Here is a 17,777-nt window from a genome sequence, read left to right as displayed (position 1 = left end):
TCTCTGCACAGAGGGCTACATTTAAAACCAGAGCAGCCGTGGGGGAGATAATTGTGCAAATCAGCAGGAAGTTGCTGCAATAGAAACGTTACCCAAGGACAGAAAGTTAAAACCCAGCAAAACTCTGTCAGATACTTCTAGAACATTGCGCTGGTTTCTTTTTTCCCAGAGTTTTCTGCAGAACAATTCTAGTGTAGACACCGGCCCTGTAAACATGTTGTCGTAGTAGTGACTGAGAATGCATTGGTTCCATAGGCGCGAGCAGAAGCCAGCACAGGGGGTGCCACAGAGGGGATGAGTGCAGGATGCTGGCGTTCGGGATCCCAGCATTCAAAATCCAGACCCCGACAGGGTTAGGATACTGACACTTGTCGGTTGATTTGCCTAACCCTCTCCCTCTCCCTACTCCTCACTCCCGGTGCCTGAACCTATCCGTCCCCCTAGTGCATAAACCTAATCTCCCCCTCCCCGCACCCTACACCTAAACTTCCCCTCCTCACACCCTAAACCTAACCCTCCCCCTAGTGCCTAACCAGGGCCGGCTCCAGGGGTTGGAGCACCCTGTGCCGGCCCTTAGTAATGCGCCCTTACATTGCGCGCGGCGCAGCCAAATTTGGGGGCTTGACCTAATTACCATAGGCCATGCCCCTTATGAGACGATATTTGGAGGCTGCCCGCATGGCACGCCTCCAAATAATGTCATGCTGGGGGTAAAGCCCAGCACTCAGTCACTGGCTGGGCTTCCCCCATCCCTCTCCCGTCAGTGAATGGATGCATTCACACTACGGTCCGGCACCACCGCACAGCTGTGGCGGTGGGGGTCCCCAACCTCGTGATTTAACCACCCGTGGGCCACTTTGGCCTGCGGGTGGAACAGCGGGACAGTATTGTCCCACTGAAATCAGGATGCTGTTGAAGGGTGCGCCCTCTACGGGTGGCACCCCTGTGCGACCCCTAGAGCCGGCCCTGTGCCTAACCCTAACCCCTAACCCTCCCCCAAACCACGCTACTTACCTTCCGGATTCTGGAGGTCGGCATGTCGGCGCCTGGATTCTGACCGCCGGAATCCCCTGTGCCAGGATATTGACCGTATCCCCCACAGAGGAACCTTCCCCCTCTGCCGGGTCCTGGACTACCCCATCACCCCCTCCCTCTGGGACATGAGGAGGATTGTAGTGCTGCCAAGGTTCACCTAGGCTTTATGGTTTGTAATCTCCATCTAAGCACTGTCATATTTCTGTGGGACAGTCCTGAATCTCATAAAGAAGCGAAGCTGCACAGAAACGAGCTGGGCTTTGACCAAAGTGACCCTTGTTAAGCAGATCAGGGCGGAGATTTGCAGGTAGGCGGGGCTGTTGAGACGTTCACGGGGCCTGGGTACTGAGTGGGCATGGCCAAATCCAGACAGCGTGACCACGCCTCCTCTGAAAAACGGGAAAAAAATGCAAAATACAGTACTATACGTATATGCCCCCTTCAGTAGCTGGCCTGGGCCCGTGTAATTAGTCCCACCTCCCCCCTTGCCTTGGCAGCCCTGTAGGTAAGGAAGTGCCTATTTTGTCCAGATTCTGCATGTATAAATGTTGAGAGGCATGCATGGGCTCAGCAGGAACGTATTTAAAAATGTCTGCTGTATTTACATAAATGGCTGCCTACAGGTTGGCATCAGGCAAAGTTTAATACTACATAGATGGGAAAACAAAGTTAGGATTAAATTGACTCTCTCTGCATTCACGCCATGACCAATGTGCCTCCTCTTAAACATTAAAGGTGCCCACACACATGGCGATATTTTACACGATCTGGCCGATTCCGAAGCATTGGAACAACAGATCATGTAAAATATGACCAAATCGTGAGAAAATCGTGAGTCCCCACTCATGATCATGATGCTATTCGCGTCCCCGCTGGTCGTACATCGCATTGTCAGATCTGCCAATCTTTGATACCAATGCACTGGAGAAAAGTCTGGCTGCACGATAGATCGTTTGAAGATTGGACACTGCAAACACCAAATCATGTGCAGAGTTGCCGAGGAGAGTGTTCAAGGGAAATCGTACACGATGTCGGATCGTGGGCACATCGCTATGTGTGTGGGCACCTTAAAACATCCATTGCTGTCATGTACTAAACTGCAAATATTTAATAAAGTGGAGTGTAGTACTTTGTTTAGCCTATAGGTGGCTGTTTTACTCGTTTCACAAATGGCCCAAGAAATTTCCCAGCAGGATTTGATCCTGGGTGTTCCCAGTCCCACCCCAACCACACCACATGACAAAATGAATTGACCGCCCTTGTCTCAGCTCTATTCATAGATCAGATTTTCTCAAACTCCAACATTACAGTCCAGGTTTTAAGGATATCCACATCTGACTTAATTACTACCAGAGACAATTTCATTTAACCATCTGGAGCATGGATAGCCTTAAAACCTGGACTGTAATGGTGGAGATTGGGAAACTGTGCCATAGATTACAAACCCCAGAAGTGTACAATTATAGTGTGAAATAGCTTACCACGGACTGGCAAAGCAAAAATGGGACTCTAAGAGGGCAATGCAATTGCTGCACACATTACTCGGGAGTTATGGTAACTCAACATAGCATGTTTTCCTGCGCACCTCTATGGGATTTGAGGTAAAAAATCTGCAATGTTGTGAGTTGCTGTCAAAAACAGATTGCCAGAAACTCAAATTCATCGCTCCAAATTAGATCGCCCCCTAAGATTGTATCACAGTATGGATTGTGCCACGAAATTTAACTGCAACTTTGCTCATCTGTATCTTGGCAAATACACCTTATTTTTATTCATAGCCATTTAGAAGAACAGAACCTGCAGGCATTACGAAGTTACCCACTATACAGAATACGATGGGTATTATACCAGAAATGAGATCAAATCTATGCAAATTTCACATTAAATAAATTGCAAAGTTGAATTCTATTTAATTTAACACATCTTACAAAATTCCGAGATTGATGATACTTAAATAACACTTTGCAATATATCAACCTTAACATAATGGATTTAGTGTTTATACAGTGATTCGAGGTTTGCTGTCTGGGTTGAGCGGGTAAACAAAAAAAACCATCTCAATGACAACCAATGAATTTACTCTAATATTACATCCCATGGTAGATCTTTCCTAACGACCTGTAACTTGCAGATAATGGAGACAAAATAGATATCGATTTTTACCTGAGTTCTCAAAATCTCTCTGAATGTAGAGTCTAGTTATAGGACATAGAGGATTTTTAGAATTCCTCATGACCAAGTGCCTAGAATTGCTTAAGATTGGGAGAGACTAGAGCCGATTCTGCAATCTCTTTTTATGAACAAATAATCATGATTATGGTGAAAAAGTTTTTAAAAAAAAAAAAATACTCCATGGCAAAACGTACAACTCAGACGTTGGAGCACACAGTGGCCTTGATGAAATAAAAACTTAATTTGTCCAATTGCACTGTAAATTTCCATCAAGTAAACAACCTGAAAGACCCCCAGGCAGTGTTTTTTTAGTTTGCATTTTCACCACTTTAACAAAAAATTCTCTGGAGACCACTCTCTTTGGCAAGTACAATTTGTTTTTGTTTTTTTTGTAAGGATGAAATGTCATGTTGCAACTTAAATTTCTGCTCCAGGCACACATCTGTCTATTGCCGTCCACATTAAATGCAGTCCAATTTATAAACAATTCTTTGCTATGAAAGGAGACATTTAATTTCTTTAAATGCTAGTAGTTCCTTTAAATTCTAGAGTAGCTGAAGTTTATCAGACTCTGGAGAACTTGCGATAGTTGTGTTAGCGACAACTGTCAGGTCCAGTTTCATTGGTTGTTAAGCCCAACGTTCAAGTGGCGTTAGGAGGTGAGTGAGGTGATTGGTCAGCAGAATTTAAGCTAGGACCATATTATTCCAGGAGTCATGTTTGGAGCTGGCTTGCGGAGATGTGTTGATTGTAGAGTGATGGGTCTGAGGAGACATCTTTAGGCCTACCATTGAATGTATAGATGGTCCGTGACTTGTGATAGACGATAATGGTGAGGCCTGAAACAGAGGGATGAGTATTGAAAACATTTGTAAGATATAGAAATAGTAGTTAGGTCACTTACAGAAAAAAAAATAGAAAAATGCAAATTAAAAGTACAAGTGGGACAAAGAACTCATTAAGTTGGTGAGATGTACTAAGCTCTATGTAAATTGGAGAGTGTTAAAGTACCAGCCACTCAGCTCCTAACTGTCATGATTCAGGCTATGTTTAAAAAATAACAACTAGGAGCTAATTGGTTGGTAGTTTATCACTCTCCACTTTATCACTTTCCAGAGCTTAGTACATCTGTCCCCTAGGGGGAGATGTATCCAACTTTCTAAAGTGGACAGGCGGAGAGAGTTTCCTGTAGTGATCAATCAGCATCAAGCTATAATTTTATAGACTTCACTATATTAAAGATAGCTAGGAGTTGATTGATTGCTATTGCTATGGGAAATTTCTCCACTTCTCCTCTTTAGAAAGTTTGATACACCTGCCCCTGAGTATTCTATTCATAGCCACTAAAAATGAAACCGGTCAAATACATAGAGATGTACTGTAGGTCATTTACGGGAATTATTGCAGCACATACGGCTAATCGAGTGACCCTTTTTGTCAGGGCTGTAAAAAAGTTTACCTGTGCTGGCCCCACCCCCTTTGCCCATGACATCATGATGTCACACGTAGGGGGTGGGTGCCGCCAGCACCCGGAAATCCAGTAGGACCAGGACCGTCTTCAAGATACTCATTACAAGCTATACACACGGCAGGGTGCCAGCATTCAAAGGATTCTACAGGTGGTACTGCCTTAACGATACTGGCTCCAGGTACCCTACTAGCCGGAGACAAGGGCCATGGGGCAGTGATGGTGCCGCCCACAGAGACCTGCCCTCTGTGCAGCGGCACGAGTCGCACACTCCTAGTTACAGCCCTGCATTATGTACAGTTCCTATCCAATCCAAACTAGATTTGACTGTATAGTATATACCCAACTGGCCCATGATGATTGTTTCACATATGGCATCATGGGCTGAAAGGAACAAGGAAGTTTCATTGGTCCATATCTCACCCAGCCACACATCTGTGCATATAATCTGCATGAAATGCAGCCCTATGTATACGGAGTTCTTCTTTGTGATGAGAACAGATGCTACATTACTCTTAGTGCTAGTAGTTCATGGCATCTCTATAGTGGCTGAAGAGAGGTGTTGAGCGCAGAGCGAAGAGTCTGAGAGACTGGCTATAGACCTACCATTGAATGTATAGATGATCCATGACTTGTGATAGTAGATAAAGAGGAGGCCTGAAATAGAAGAATGGCAAAAGTTATATAAACAACTGGGTATAAGACAAATAAGAACTAGATCATTTCATAAATGAAAAGAGCAATTGTAACAAAGAATACAGGAAGTCATTTAATTGTATAGTCTCAGTGCCTTTATTATGACGGAACTCATGTTTTTGGAAACAGGAAGTTCTTCTACCATCATCGCTTTAAATTATTATACTCTTGTCTGGAACTTCACCAGAATACTCCGTTACAGCTACATTATAGGCCGGGGGAGACACTTACCTCAACACAGGACCATCAGCATTTTTTTTTTTCATAGCACCAGTACTTTATTTCATAGAAATGGTACAGGGGTGGAAGATCTACCGTGTCTAGATAGAGAGTCAATAGGTCGACACCAGATGGTCGACATGCAAATGATCGACTGGGTCAAATGACCGACAGTTTAAAAATTGACATGGATTTATGTTGACAGGGTCAAAAGATTGACATGGTCAAAGGGTCAACACATGTTTTTTCATGATTTTTAGGGTGAGGGTTAGGATCAGGGTTAAAAATAAATATTAAAAACATGTGTCAACCTTTTCTGTGTCGATCACTTGTGTATTGACCTTTTAACCATGTCAAGCATTTGACTCTGTTGACCTTAGTCAACGTCAACCATTTAACAGTCAACCATTTGACCTTGTCGACAATTTGACCCTGTTGACCGATTGCCTGTTGACCATTTGGTGTTGACCTATTGACTGTCTATCTAAATACAGTAGAGCTTTCAATCCACACCCCATAGAAACAAAAAACTAGTCTATTCATAGCCACTAAAACCTAAGCTTGGCATATACTGTATAAATGCATACAGCAAAGAGTCTGAGGGCACAGCTTCACACTTACCATTGAATGCATAGATGATCCATGACTTGTGATAGTAGATAATGGGGAGCCCTGAAAATAGAATGGCAAAAGTTCTATAATAAAATTCAGTTACAACCTGGACCCTTCAGAACTGAAAAACTGCAAATGAGACAAAGAAAACAGGAAGTCATTTCATGGACTAGTTTACTCATAGCCACTATGGGGGGGGAATTCAATATGTGAGAGGGAAGAAAGGGTGATGGAGAGCACTTAGCTAGGTGCATCAAATTTGGGGTACATGAAAATGGAGGTAAGTATATTTTTAAGTCCCTATGGTGCATTTTTAAAATTCTTCAAAAATGCACCTACCGCTACCACCCGCATTCTTTAAAACACCTGCCGCATACTTGGGAACCCCTCCAGAATTTATCTTGTTAGTTTAAACCTTGTTCCCCATATATTTTTTTTTTTACTCCAAAATTGAACTTATTGTTTTGGGGTGTCCCTATTTTTTATTTTAACTTTTTTTTACACAGTTCATTTATAAGGACCATTCCCAGGGGTGCAGGCTATTTTTTTAAAGCCTGCACTCCGAAACCCCATTCTGCACTTTTTTTTGCCTGCTAAATGTTGGCGAAAAATGATCCCCGTTTTTTTACATTTACTTTTCTCACCGGCGTAAAGTCAATGTCATCGAATATGGGGATAATGATAATAGGCGAAAATGGCAATAATTTATCGCTAATAATGGGTTTTCGCCTCAACTTGAATATGCCTTCACCTCTGAAGAGTGACTGGTACGCCCACATCCTGCCCAGTTCCAAATGAAGTGGACAAGATGGGGAAAATAATAATGGGAATTGTGGGCTGCATGGAGGGGCGGGGCTAAAATGCTGCATAAAAACAGGACAGGGCCAATGACGTGAGAGTATGTCCCCCTGCCCCTGAAGTAGGCAGCTACATCTCATTCTCCAGGCTTCTCCTGGAGAGGGGATGAAAATAGTAGGCAGGTATGATCTGATCTTCCTGGAAAGAGTATGGTCTATATCTGATTATAGGACAATGTGGTAACTGTTCCACCGTCCTGTGTTTCTTTCTGGTACCTGAGACAGGGAAGTAGAATGTCCATAGGCAGGGGACAGTCCCGGCTCGATCTTTATCGGACGCATTTCCTCTGCTGTGATGCAGTTGGAGGAGCTAGTGGAAGGAGTGAGGGTATCGATGCCATTTGGGCCTGGGAGAGAGAGCAGCAGAAGTACATTTAGCAACAAACACAAAAAAGCAAACCCTGCATTGTGTGCCTTATACTGGGTGTTCCTGTTTAAGCACATGACCCCTTATACAAAAGATTTATACGAATAATAGTAAGGTGCAAAATTAAGACTCAATTCATCCAAAAGACACCAAACTTTCATCTTATATCTAGTGGAAGTTAAAGATCATTACAGGGCGGATGTAACTGAAAATACACATACTGCATGACAGAGCTAAAAGTAGCTGGCTGTTGCGTCTTTCAGAGGGATTACCAACAGGAACCCCCATGTCCACTCACGCTCACAAGTTTACTGGTCACTTAGATCAGAGCTTTCCTGCTATGGCGGAACAGAAACTGGCATGGCAGACTGGGACTTTTAGTTCTACAAAAGTTGGAGAGTGACCACTGTTTGCCCAACTCCAGTCGCTCTCACTGTTGCCCTCTTGTGGTACTTTGTATCTACTGCAGAGCTACCCAACTTCTGCCCGTGATCTGGAGTTCTCAGTTCCTGAATCATTTCTTACCTGTCGGTGTTTTAGACTTGCTGAGATTCTTTGGTTTACGTTTCCTTGTCTGGATGCCTTCCTTCTTCATTGCCAGGGGCCTTGGAACTCCGTGCAGCTTCATATAAAGTCCGCAGGCATTGCATACAGGCTCCCCTTCTGCATTCCGACGCCACAACGTCGTGGTGGTTGTATGGCAATTGGCACAGGACAGGCCGACACGGCGGGATGCAGACTGTAGGACCGAAAATGGGTGTTAATAGGGTTGGTTTGTGTGTGTGCGTGTGTGTGTGTGTGTGTATACATACACATCTGTAATGAACTTCAATTAATCTGATTGGGTATTATAACTACATCCAAACCATACATATGGGTTACTTGTTGATATCTTATTTATTATAAACAGCTTTTTGCCATATTTCTTTCCCAAAGAAACTCATTGTTAGTAATGTCTTACAAAGAAGGGACATTTGCTAATTATTCTTTCACCACTAGATGGCAGTATAATTCTATTCATGAACAATTGACAAGGTGGAAATTTATGATGGAGAGGGTAAAAAAATGATGTTGATCATAGCAACCAATCAGAAGTAAGCTTTCAATTTCTAAACTGAAAAATGTCAGTGTCTGACTGGCTGCTATGGTTGCTCAATGTCTACAGTCAGGGCAGGATTAAAGTTATTGCCTACCCTCCAACATGACCCCTTCCGCCTGGTACAAAATGCTCCGCTCCTGGACTTCCCACCTAATTAATGATTGCAGACACCTGTGTTGATCTAGATAATAGATGAGGCAGGTGTTTCAGCACAGGTGTCTGCAATCATCAATTAAGAAGGAGGTCCAGGAGCAGAACAAATTGTACCGGACGGAAGGGGACATGTTGGAGGGTCTGTTATCGGCGGCTGGAATTCATGTTTTTGGGGGCCCCAGGACAACAAACTTGTGAGGGGCCCTACCAATAAAATTGTCAATAAGATATGCTGGTGATGATATTAAAAAGTATATTAAAAGTGTGCATGGAAAACACACTGTAGTGCCCCCAGTATACATTATGCCACACAGTTACAGTGTCCCCTCTTTGGTGATGTAGCTATGTGTGGGGCCCTTCAGTGTGATGGGCCCTGTAGCAACAGCCCCTGGCGCCCTGTTGCTAGTAATCATGCTCGTAGACCAGTGGTGGTAACTGTCCTCCAAGTTATATTTTCAGTTGATGTTTATAACTCAAACTGCACAGTCATCCTAGAGTAAAAATATCCCCATCCCAGGCCAGTGAGATATAATTTCCATCATGACACATGCATTGTGCTGTATACGTGTGAGTCACACGTATACAGAACAATGTCACTGAAACTCACATCTACCGACATTCAAATAAATAATTCTCAGGATGTCCCCATTGCCTCCTGTTCACTTCCTCCTACACTTGTCTCTTTTGCATTCAGAGTGTAATGTTATGAATGAAATGACAGGGTGGAAATGTAGGGAATAAAACTATCCCTATATTTTAGGTCTTGTGAAAATGCCTAATAATTAAGTTAACACGCTCCAATTTTTTTTATTTGAGCGCCGTACGACAACATAGGACAGGTCTTGCTAACATTATCCATGCAATGGGCAGCAAAAGTATTGAAATTGTCCCATTGCAGAAAATAGACTCAATATCAGCTGTCATGTTTTCTGATTATTTACTAACAAAGTGTAAGCCTGCACTAGCCCACAGCAACCAATCCGCATTTATTTACTAACAAAGTGTAAACCTGCACTAGCCCACAGCAACCAATCCGCATTTATTTACTAACAAAGTGTAAACCTGCACTAGCCCACAGCAACCAATCCGCATTAGCTTTCATCAATCTAGTTGCTGGAGGTTTTATTGTTTTGGTAGTAAATAATACCCATCGTGTTCAGTTTAACACTGAAAGTCACACAAAGCCAGGGGTCTTCAAGCTTGGCCCTCCAGCTGCTGTGGAACTACACATCCCAGCATGCACTGCTACCTTTTTGATATAACAGCATGCTAAAACTATGGCAGTGCATTCTGGGATGTGTAGTTCCACAGCAGCTGGAGGACCAAGGTTGAAGACCCCTGCACAAAGCCATCTGAATTTCAAGGAAGATCTTACCAGCCTACGTTGGGGCTTGATTAGTGGACGGTTAATTCCGTTCATCTTGTGGTACAGCCCGCAGGCATTGCACAGGTAATGGCCTGTACCATCCCTCCTCCAGAGAGGGGTGGACATTGCTCCGCAATTGACGCATTCTCGCCCTTCAGAGAAATCATCAAAAAATTCTGAAAGTCAGAGAGAGAGAGAGAGATTTATATCCTGTTTCACTGGATCTCTTTTCACCTTCTCAACATTCAAAGTGCTACAAATACAGGTAAAGGGCCCATTTGGAGCAATGTCACTGTTGTATTTCCAGATCTTTTATTACAAGTGTGCGCTAAACATTCCCACCGCCACGTCTATCTGTACCTTACCCCTTCCACATTGCAGGTAGAAGCACTTTACTTTCTCATCACACATTTATTTAATATGGAAGAGCTAGACTGGGAAAAGGAAAAGGTTAGAGGGGAAAAAAAGGCTATTAGGTCCACTCATTACTCTCCTGGATGTCCGGTAGGGTAGGCAAGTCTCCTGAAACCCACGCATTCCGCCCACTTCCCGAGCGAAGTGGGTGGTCTAGGTGACGCATTTTGCATTTGGTTATCATGGTCCTGGGCCCAGCTTTACAATACCGGTTATCCCGGAGGGGGGAATAAAAAAAAGTCAAATATGAAGCAATCTCTCTGTGGCTCAAATACAAGTTTTTATCCAAAAATTTTTACTTTCCTGCATGGAACACAAATAATCTATGCTATCAGCAGTCTTTACATGTACATAGAAATCCTATAGCAGCACGTCCATTCCGGTCTATTTATCTCATTTTTTGAAGTGCACGATAGGTATTTAGCATAAAACATAAAGAATTTTGTAAAAAAGTGCTAATCGAACAGTTGAAATATGGGGGTTACTGTACTTAAATATTTCACCCAGCAAGGAATAGAAAAAAGTCCCTTTTTCTATCTTTTTGTAAATAGTGTTGCAGCAGCTGTTTCTAGCTGCAAACCACTGGTACGTCCCTCTCCGCTGAATATAGTCCTTACAACTATTAGTTCAGTGTTTAAATGGATAGCTCTCCTGTATTTTGACACGGAGAGCGAAACGCTGTAAATCACTTTACCATGTGCATTTATTGTACCTCTAGAATTTGCAATGTATAAATATTTAGAACACGTCTCTATTAAATCTTGCAGCAAATGAAATCTGCTACTCGCTGGCCTGCAGAGCAGTAATAACAAAACCATATACGGTTTAATGACTAATAGATGTTAAAGGAATACTATCACACAGAAACAACAGGAGTTTAAAATATGTAGCGTAAGATTGTACACATTTGGCACTTAGAGAATAGATCTTAGAGTAATCCCTAAAGTGTGTGCTATAAAATCTCTATTATTTATCATTGACAAATATATCTTAGTTATAGAAACTGCAGAACTGTAGAGATAATAGTTGTTTGAGGATGTGAAGTAATTGTTTTCTATACAGTAGTAGAGATGTGCGGTTCGGATCTCCAGAAAGCCGAATCCACCCGAATTTCGCGAATCCGGGTAAATCCGAGTCGCGGTTCTAATCTCCTGAGGAGATCCGGGGAAATTCGGGTCACAGTTCTGATCTTTTTGCGGTTTGGAACTTGGATTTTAAATTTCGGGTTTTGGATTGCATAAATTACATGATTTTAGCTGTTTTTAAAACTTTTTATCTATTTTTTATTTAAAAAATCCAGATCCAAAACCAAAACACTTGAGGGTGGTTTGCAAACCAAATCAAGATCCAAAACCTTGAAGGAGATACAGATCCAAAACCAAAACCAAAACACGGGGGTCGGCGCACATCCCTATGCAGTAGATATCTCTTTAATTTCATGATCAATTTCCGAGTGAATTGATAGATGAATACTGGTGAATATGACCATAACATGGGTATTTTTCCCACCTTTAAATAGAGCTGTGCGGTTCGGTTGTCCAGAAATCCGAATCCACCCGAATTTCGTGAAACCGGACAGATCCGGACAGACATGGCAATTGGCGTTTTCTGCCCCACCCTGCACACACCCCGTTTCCTGATTGCAAATGGCACACCACAGTTGCTCGTCCTATGATAGGGATGCCTATTGATTGTTTAAACCATTGATGGTTTTCCATCAATGGTTTCCTGCCATCGATGTAAAATACTGGTGACACCATCAATGGAGACCATTGATATTGAATCCTTCGATGGCCATCACTACCTCTATTTTTTCATATGTCTGCATCCAGTACCCAATTACTTATGACCATATACTTCTACAACAGGCCTGGCCAACCTGTGGTTCTCCAGCTGTTGTGAAACTACAGGTCCCAGCATACCCTCCCATCGATCAGCTAGCAAAGCATGCTGGGAATTGTAGTTTCACGACAGCTGGAGAATCACAGGTCGGCCAGGCTTGCTCTACAGCCAAAAAAAATTGCCCACCTAAGTATACCTTCAAGGAGAATAGGATTTGAATTAGAGATGAGCGGTTCAGTTTTGCTGAAAACCAAACACACCAAAACTTTGGGGTTCCAAGCCAAACTGATTCCCGGCTCAGATCATTTTTGGGGTTCCAAGTCCTGACTTGGGTCTATCGGCAAGTCGGAATTTGGATCTTAAAAAAACGTATTTTGCGTGTTTTTGATTGCACGTAAACCACTCCCTCATGATTTCAGCTGCTGTGAGGTGATCAAAATGTCTCTGGAAATGACTGGAAATTATTGCTAATTATTGATAATACTATAGGAACAAAAGCAGGTCTGTTACATGATTGTAGCTATTTTTATAAAAAATTTTAAGAAATCCAAAACCGAAACTGACCCAAATCACTTGATGGTGGTTTTGCCAAACCCAAATCCATACCATTTGATGGTGGTTTTGCTAAAAGCAAAACACGGGGGTCCGCCCACATATCTAATTAGAATATAATAAGTCTACCACTGTTGTATGTGTGTATTAGCATAAAAGGTACATATTAAGACACCAAAAAAAAATCCATTCAGTTTTGTGTATATATTATATACAGTATATATATATATATATGTATAAATATATATATATATGTAGTCGGTATGTAATGCTGGCGGCCAGATCAAATACCGACAGCGGCAGCCCGACGGATTGAAATCCTGACTGCAGCAGGTAAGTACCCTAACCCTCCCCTCTCCCTATCCTAACTCTAATGCTCCCTTTGGTGACTTACCCTAATATCCCCCTAGTGCCTAACCCTAACCCCCCTAGAGGTGCCTAACTGCCCCTTTCCCTACCCTAACCCTCCGGGGGGGGGCCTGTCCCTAAGTCCCCCCGGAGGTCCCTAAACCTAACCCTCCCCCCCCCCCCCGCGGCTAAACGCTAAGACACCCGGCTTACCTTCGTTCGGCATGCTGGGTGTCAGGATTTTATAGTGGGGCTAATGGTAGGTGTCGGGATTTGAACGCCTATCTTTAGTCAGTGTCGGGATATCGGCAGACGGGATAGCGCCGGCCACCATCCTGACTGCATCCCTTATATATATACATATATATATATATATATATATAATGCGCAGACAAATATATATATAAATAAATATATACATATATATATATATATATATATATATATATATATATATACTGTTACTAGCCTAGCACAGAGTTGGTGGTATCACACTTTCTTTGTCTGTGCTAATGTTTTCTTTGTTAATAAGGCTGGGGATTGAACTCTCAGCATAAGCCCTGTTTGAGTATCTTTATGGCCTTCAATTACTTAACTTAGCTTTAAATCCTGCCATTATGGGCTTTTTTGACACGTTCCTCTCCCTGATTCCCTCACCTCCTCCTCCCATTCTTATACAAGCAGCAGACAGGAAAGGAAACTCTTCTCTATGTTACAAATTGCCAGGACATCTCCCCTGGGATCCCACACAATGGGGAAGAGGGGGTCGCCGGTCGCCTGCTCCAGACCATAAGTGCAATAACTTCCTTTTTTTAAATAGGATCTGGACACTCAGACAGATATATCGTCTTTTTCTAAGAGGATAAAAAGAGACATCATCAGTCACAGACCAAGCAGGCAGCTCCTTATAGTACTATGATACTATGAGTTTAGTTTTATGAAACATAATTACAGGAAGGGCTGCCAAACTTTCTGCAGGTAACAACAACATTCTATTAAATGGGCTATATGATCCAGTAAGGAGTATTTGGTGCTTTAATTAAAAAGATGTATTTTTCTGACATTGAAAAACATAGGGTCTCATAGGCAAACGCAGGAGGGGTTTCCGGTTGCCCGGAAACCCTCCTCCCCTGCCACACCATGATGACCACATTAGAAATAGCATATACTACTACAGTTGCATGTTTTTAAGATCCTTTCAGTGTCACAAATTAAATAATTAGCACCACCTATTGATCTTTAAACTGTGAGCCAGTAATGAATACACTTTTTTGCACCAACTAGGAGATCTGGAAAACATGCACTATTAGGGGTGCACTGATATAGACCACCTATAGGGTTAATTATTAATACTGTATAATAATAAACTAGCCAGTACATAAAGAGACCAATCTGTACATATATGTCCAGGGCAGTGCAAGGTTCTTTTGCTGCTCCCCCAGATTCCCAAACATGATCCAATGGTCTGGAATGTAACCCACATCTGAAATTAAAACATTCAGCTCAGGAAGGATGGCCGTACTTCCACATATAATGGCTTACTGTGATACTGGTACTGTATGTGTTACAATTAAATACACTATAATTCGTATGACATATATTATAGCTGGTTAAGTGCTTATTACGCCCTCTTCATGGACTGTCCACACTTGCTTTAAAATCAAGCATTTGGAAACCCCCCTCTAGAAATCCTGCGTTTGTCACTGGGTCTCATTCAGACCCACTCGCAAGCGCTATGAACTCGCAAGCGGGTCGATGGTTGTGCATTGCGCATGCGCAAGCCCCTTAGTGAATGAAAAATTAACTCGCTCCAGGGCTCGCTACAAATGGGCGGCTGTCGATGTTGATCGACAGCTCGCCCCGTTTTGTAGGCGGGGTGGGGGGGGTGGCTGGACAAACGGAGGCTTTCCTGCCGTTTGTGGGCGGCCCTACTGACATCACGAGTTATGTCAGTGGGTGAGCTTCCGGCTCTAATAGAGCCGAAAGCTCACTGGGGCTTGTGGCAGATGAGGCCCTACCACAAGGGTCTCGTCGCAAGCCCGATGGTCGCGATCATCACCTGGCCGCTCGCAAAAGCTGTTGGTGGTCACCCACAGCTTAACGAGTGGCCAGGAGGCCGGCTTTAAAAAAAAAAAAGAGGCCGCCCTCATTCGGAGCGAGCTCTCGCTTTTTGCGAGCGGCTCTGAATGAGGTCCATAATGTATTGTATCTATATTTGGTCTTTTTGTGTAAAGGAATTGGAAGTAGTGCACAGTTCCCTTCTCAGCATTACACAAAACACATGTGGGGAGATTTACCAAGCAGCGAGTTTGAATTCTGCTACATTTACCCGGGGGGTTTGCATCCTGACAATTTACTAAGCTCAAAGGGGTATATTTACTAAAATGAGAGTTTTTAGAAGTGGAGGTGTTGCCCATAGCAACCAATCCGATTCTAGCTATTATCTTCTAGAAGGTACTAGTTAAATGCTAAGTAGAACCTGACTGGTTGCTATGGGTAACATCTCCACTTCTAAAAACGCTCACTTTAGTAAATTTACCCCAAAGCGATTGCAAAAAAGTCCAAAAACTAAGTGAATCCACCATCCCAATATTTCCCCTATCTGGTAGGTTGTCATGCTGGCGGCATGCATAGTGCTCTGGGCAGGGTGTAGGGTGTGTGGTGCACATGGGCCCCTGGGTTCAGGAAGCCCACACAGCACACTACACCAGGGTTGCCTACCTTTAATATTCTCTTCCTGGGAGAAGCCCGGGTAAGAGAAGCAGCAGGGGGCCGACGGGGGCGCGGCTTGACGATTCGCGTCATTAAGTACCGCCCCCTCACGGTAAAATTGCCGCGATTGGGCACAATTTACATAGGGGGCGGGGCCAAATGCTGTGATTCGTGCAGAATCACAGCTAAGCCCCGCCCCCTTCACGGAGACCCGCGATTGCCGTGGGTATTCTCCTAATTCTGCCCACTTCACTAGGAAGTGGGCAGAATGCGGGAGAAATGCCTACCCTTCCGGGGGTGCGGGGGGTTACCCGAAAAATCAGGAGCCTCCCGCGAAAACCGGGAGGGTAGGCATGTATGCACTACACCCATATAGGCCCGTATTCAATTGGACTTTTCGCCTCCTTCGCCTGTTTTCCAGGTGGAAAAGTATTGCGCACGTGCCCGCTATTCCCGTATTCAATTCCAAGGTAGGCGAAATCGGGAGCAGGCGAAACTTGGATCGGCGAAAAAATATGGGAATTTTCAGGAAATAATTGTAGGACCCCCTAAAGATGTCCAGACCTCGGGGATCACTATGGGTACCCCCGATTTTGCCTGCAGAAGAAAGTCAGCTTTTTAAACAGATGCGGAAGGTGGTTATTTTTCCCGACATTGAAGAAGTGATGCAGAAGAGCACTTAGTTTTTTGTTGTTTTTTTAAAGTGGTCCCATCAAATTTGGGGTACATGAAAATGGGGGTAAGCATATTTTTAAGACCCTAAAGGTAATTTTTTTAATTCTTCAAAAATACATCTGCCGCTACTCTGCACAATGAAAAAAACACCCACTACATATTTGGGGACCCCACCAGAATTAATATCGTTAGCATGGCATTTTTTTTTCACTTTTTTTTTTTGTCCCAACATTTAAATTTAATTTTAAGGGGGCATTCCCAAGGGTACAGGCTATTTTTTTTTTAAGCCTGCACCTCTAAACCGCAAATGTGCACTTTTTGTCACCTGCTATATGTAATTGAAAAATTATACATGTTTTTTTAAAATGACCTATCACCCCATTTAAGGAAAAAAACTTGTATTTTTGGGAAATATGCCTGAGACCCCCCTAAAGATGTCCAGACATGGGGGATCACTATGGGTACCCCCATTTTTGCCTGCTGAAGGAAATCGGGGTTTGTAATAGCCGTGCAAGGTGCAATTTTGCGGCTATGAAGAAGTGGTAAAGAATAGCACTTAGATTTTTTTTTTGGGGGGGGGAATAACTATTCCTATCAAATTTGGGGTACATGAAAATGGGGGTACGCATTTTTTTAAGTCCCTAAAGTTATTTTTAAAAATCTGCAAAATTGCACCTGCCGCTTGTCCCCGCAATGAAGAAAACACCTGCCGCATACATGGGGACTAGGGGTGAGCGGGTTCGGATTTCTGAAATCCGAACCCCCCCGATCCGAGGCCGATCCGAGTCAGGCTCGACTTTTCCCGCCTGACTCGGATCTGAAATCGAGGCAAAACGTCATCATCCCGCCTTCCGAGTCTCGCGGGTTTTGGATCCTATATAAGGTACCTGCATCGGCGCCATTTTCTCACTCGGCTGTGGACAGTGAAGAGGGAGGGTGGGAGTTAGGGCTGGCTGGGCTGTGTAGTGTAGTGTAGTGTGGTGCAGAGTAGTGTTGTGCTGTGCTGTGCTGTGCTGTGCTGCGCTGTGCTGCTGTTGTCCACTACTTCAAAGTCCATAGGGGCTGGCTGTGTTGTGCTGTGCTGCTCTTGTTAATAGGGGCTGTGTCCACTACTTCAAAGTCCATAGGGGCTGGCTGGACTGTGTTGTGCAGTCAGTTCTCCATAGGGGCTGTGTCCACTCCAAAGTCCT

At 43.5% G+C, this 17,777-nt stretch overlaps 1 protein-coding gene across 2 annotated transcripts in view; it reads right to left on the bottom strand.

The window, feature by feature from the left end:
* Positions 1–2,802: 2,802 nt before the first annotated feature.
* Positions 2,803–17,777, bottom strand: part of GATA4 (GATA binding protein 4) — a 98,145-nt gene continuing 83,170 nt past the window's right edge. For both annotated transcript variants that reach the window (XM_088467305.1, XM_088467306.1), the window contains exons 3-8: positions 10,054–10,220; positions 7,952–8,165; positions 7,276–7,406; positions 6,212–6,262; positions 5,282–5,332; positions 2,803–4,046 (exon numbers count right to left, since the gene is read on the bottom strand). In XM_088467305.1, the coding sequence (XP_088323431.1) occupies positions 3,894–4,046; positions 5,282–5,332; positions 6,212–6,262; positions 7,276–7,406; positions 7,952–8,165; positions 10,054–10,220 (767 nt within the window). In that variant the 3' untranslated portion in view covers positions 2,803–3,893. The remainder of the gene's footprint in view (positions 4,047–5,281; positions 5,333–6,211; positions 6,263–7,275; positions 7,407–7,951; positions 8,166–10,053; positions 10,221–17,777) is intronic.

The sequence above is a fragment of the Taudactylus pleione genome, unplaced genomic scaffold (assembly GCF_031769625.1).
Source record: "Taudactylus pleione unplaced genomic scaffold, aTauple2 ptg000070l, whole genome shotgun sequence".
In the NCBI taxonomy this organism is placed as follows: Eukaryota; Metazoa; Chordata; class Amphibia; order Anura; family Myobatrachidae; genus Taudactylus; species Taudactylus pleione.
This window is presented reverse-complemented; position numbering and strand designations above follow the sequence as displayed.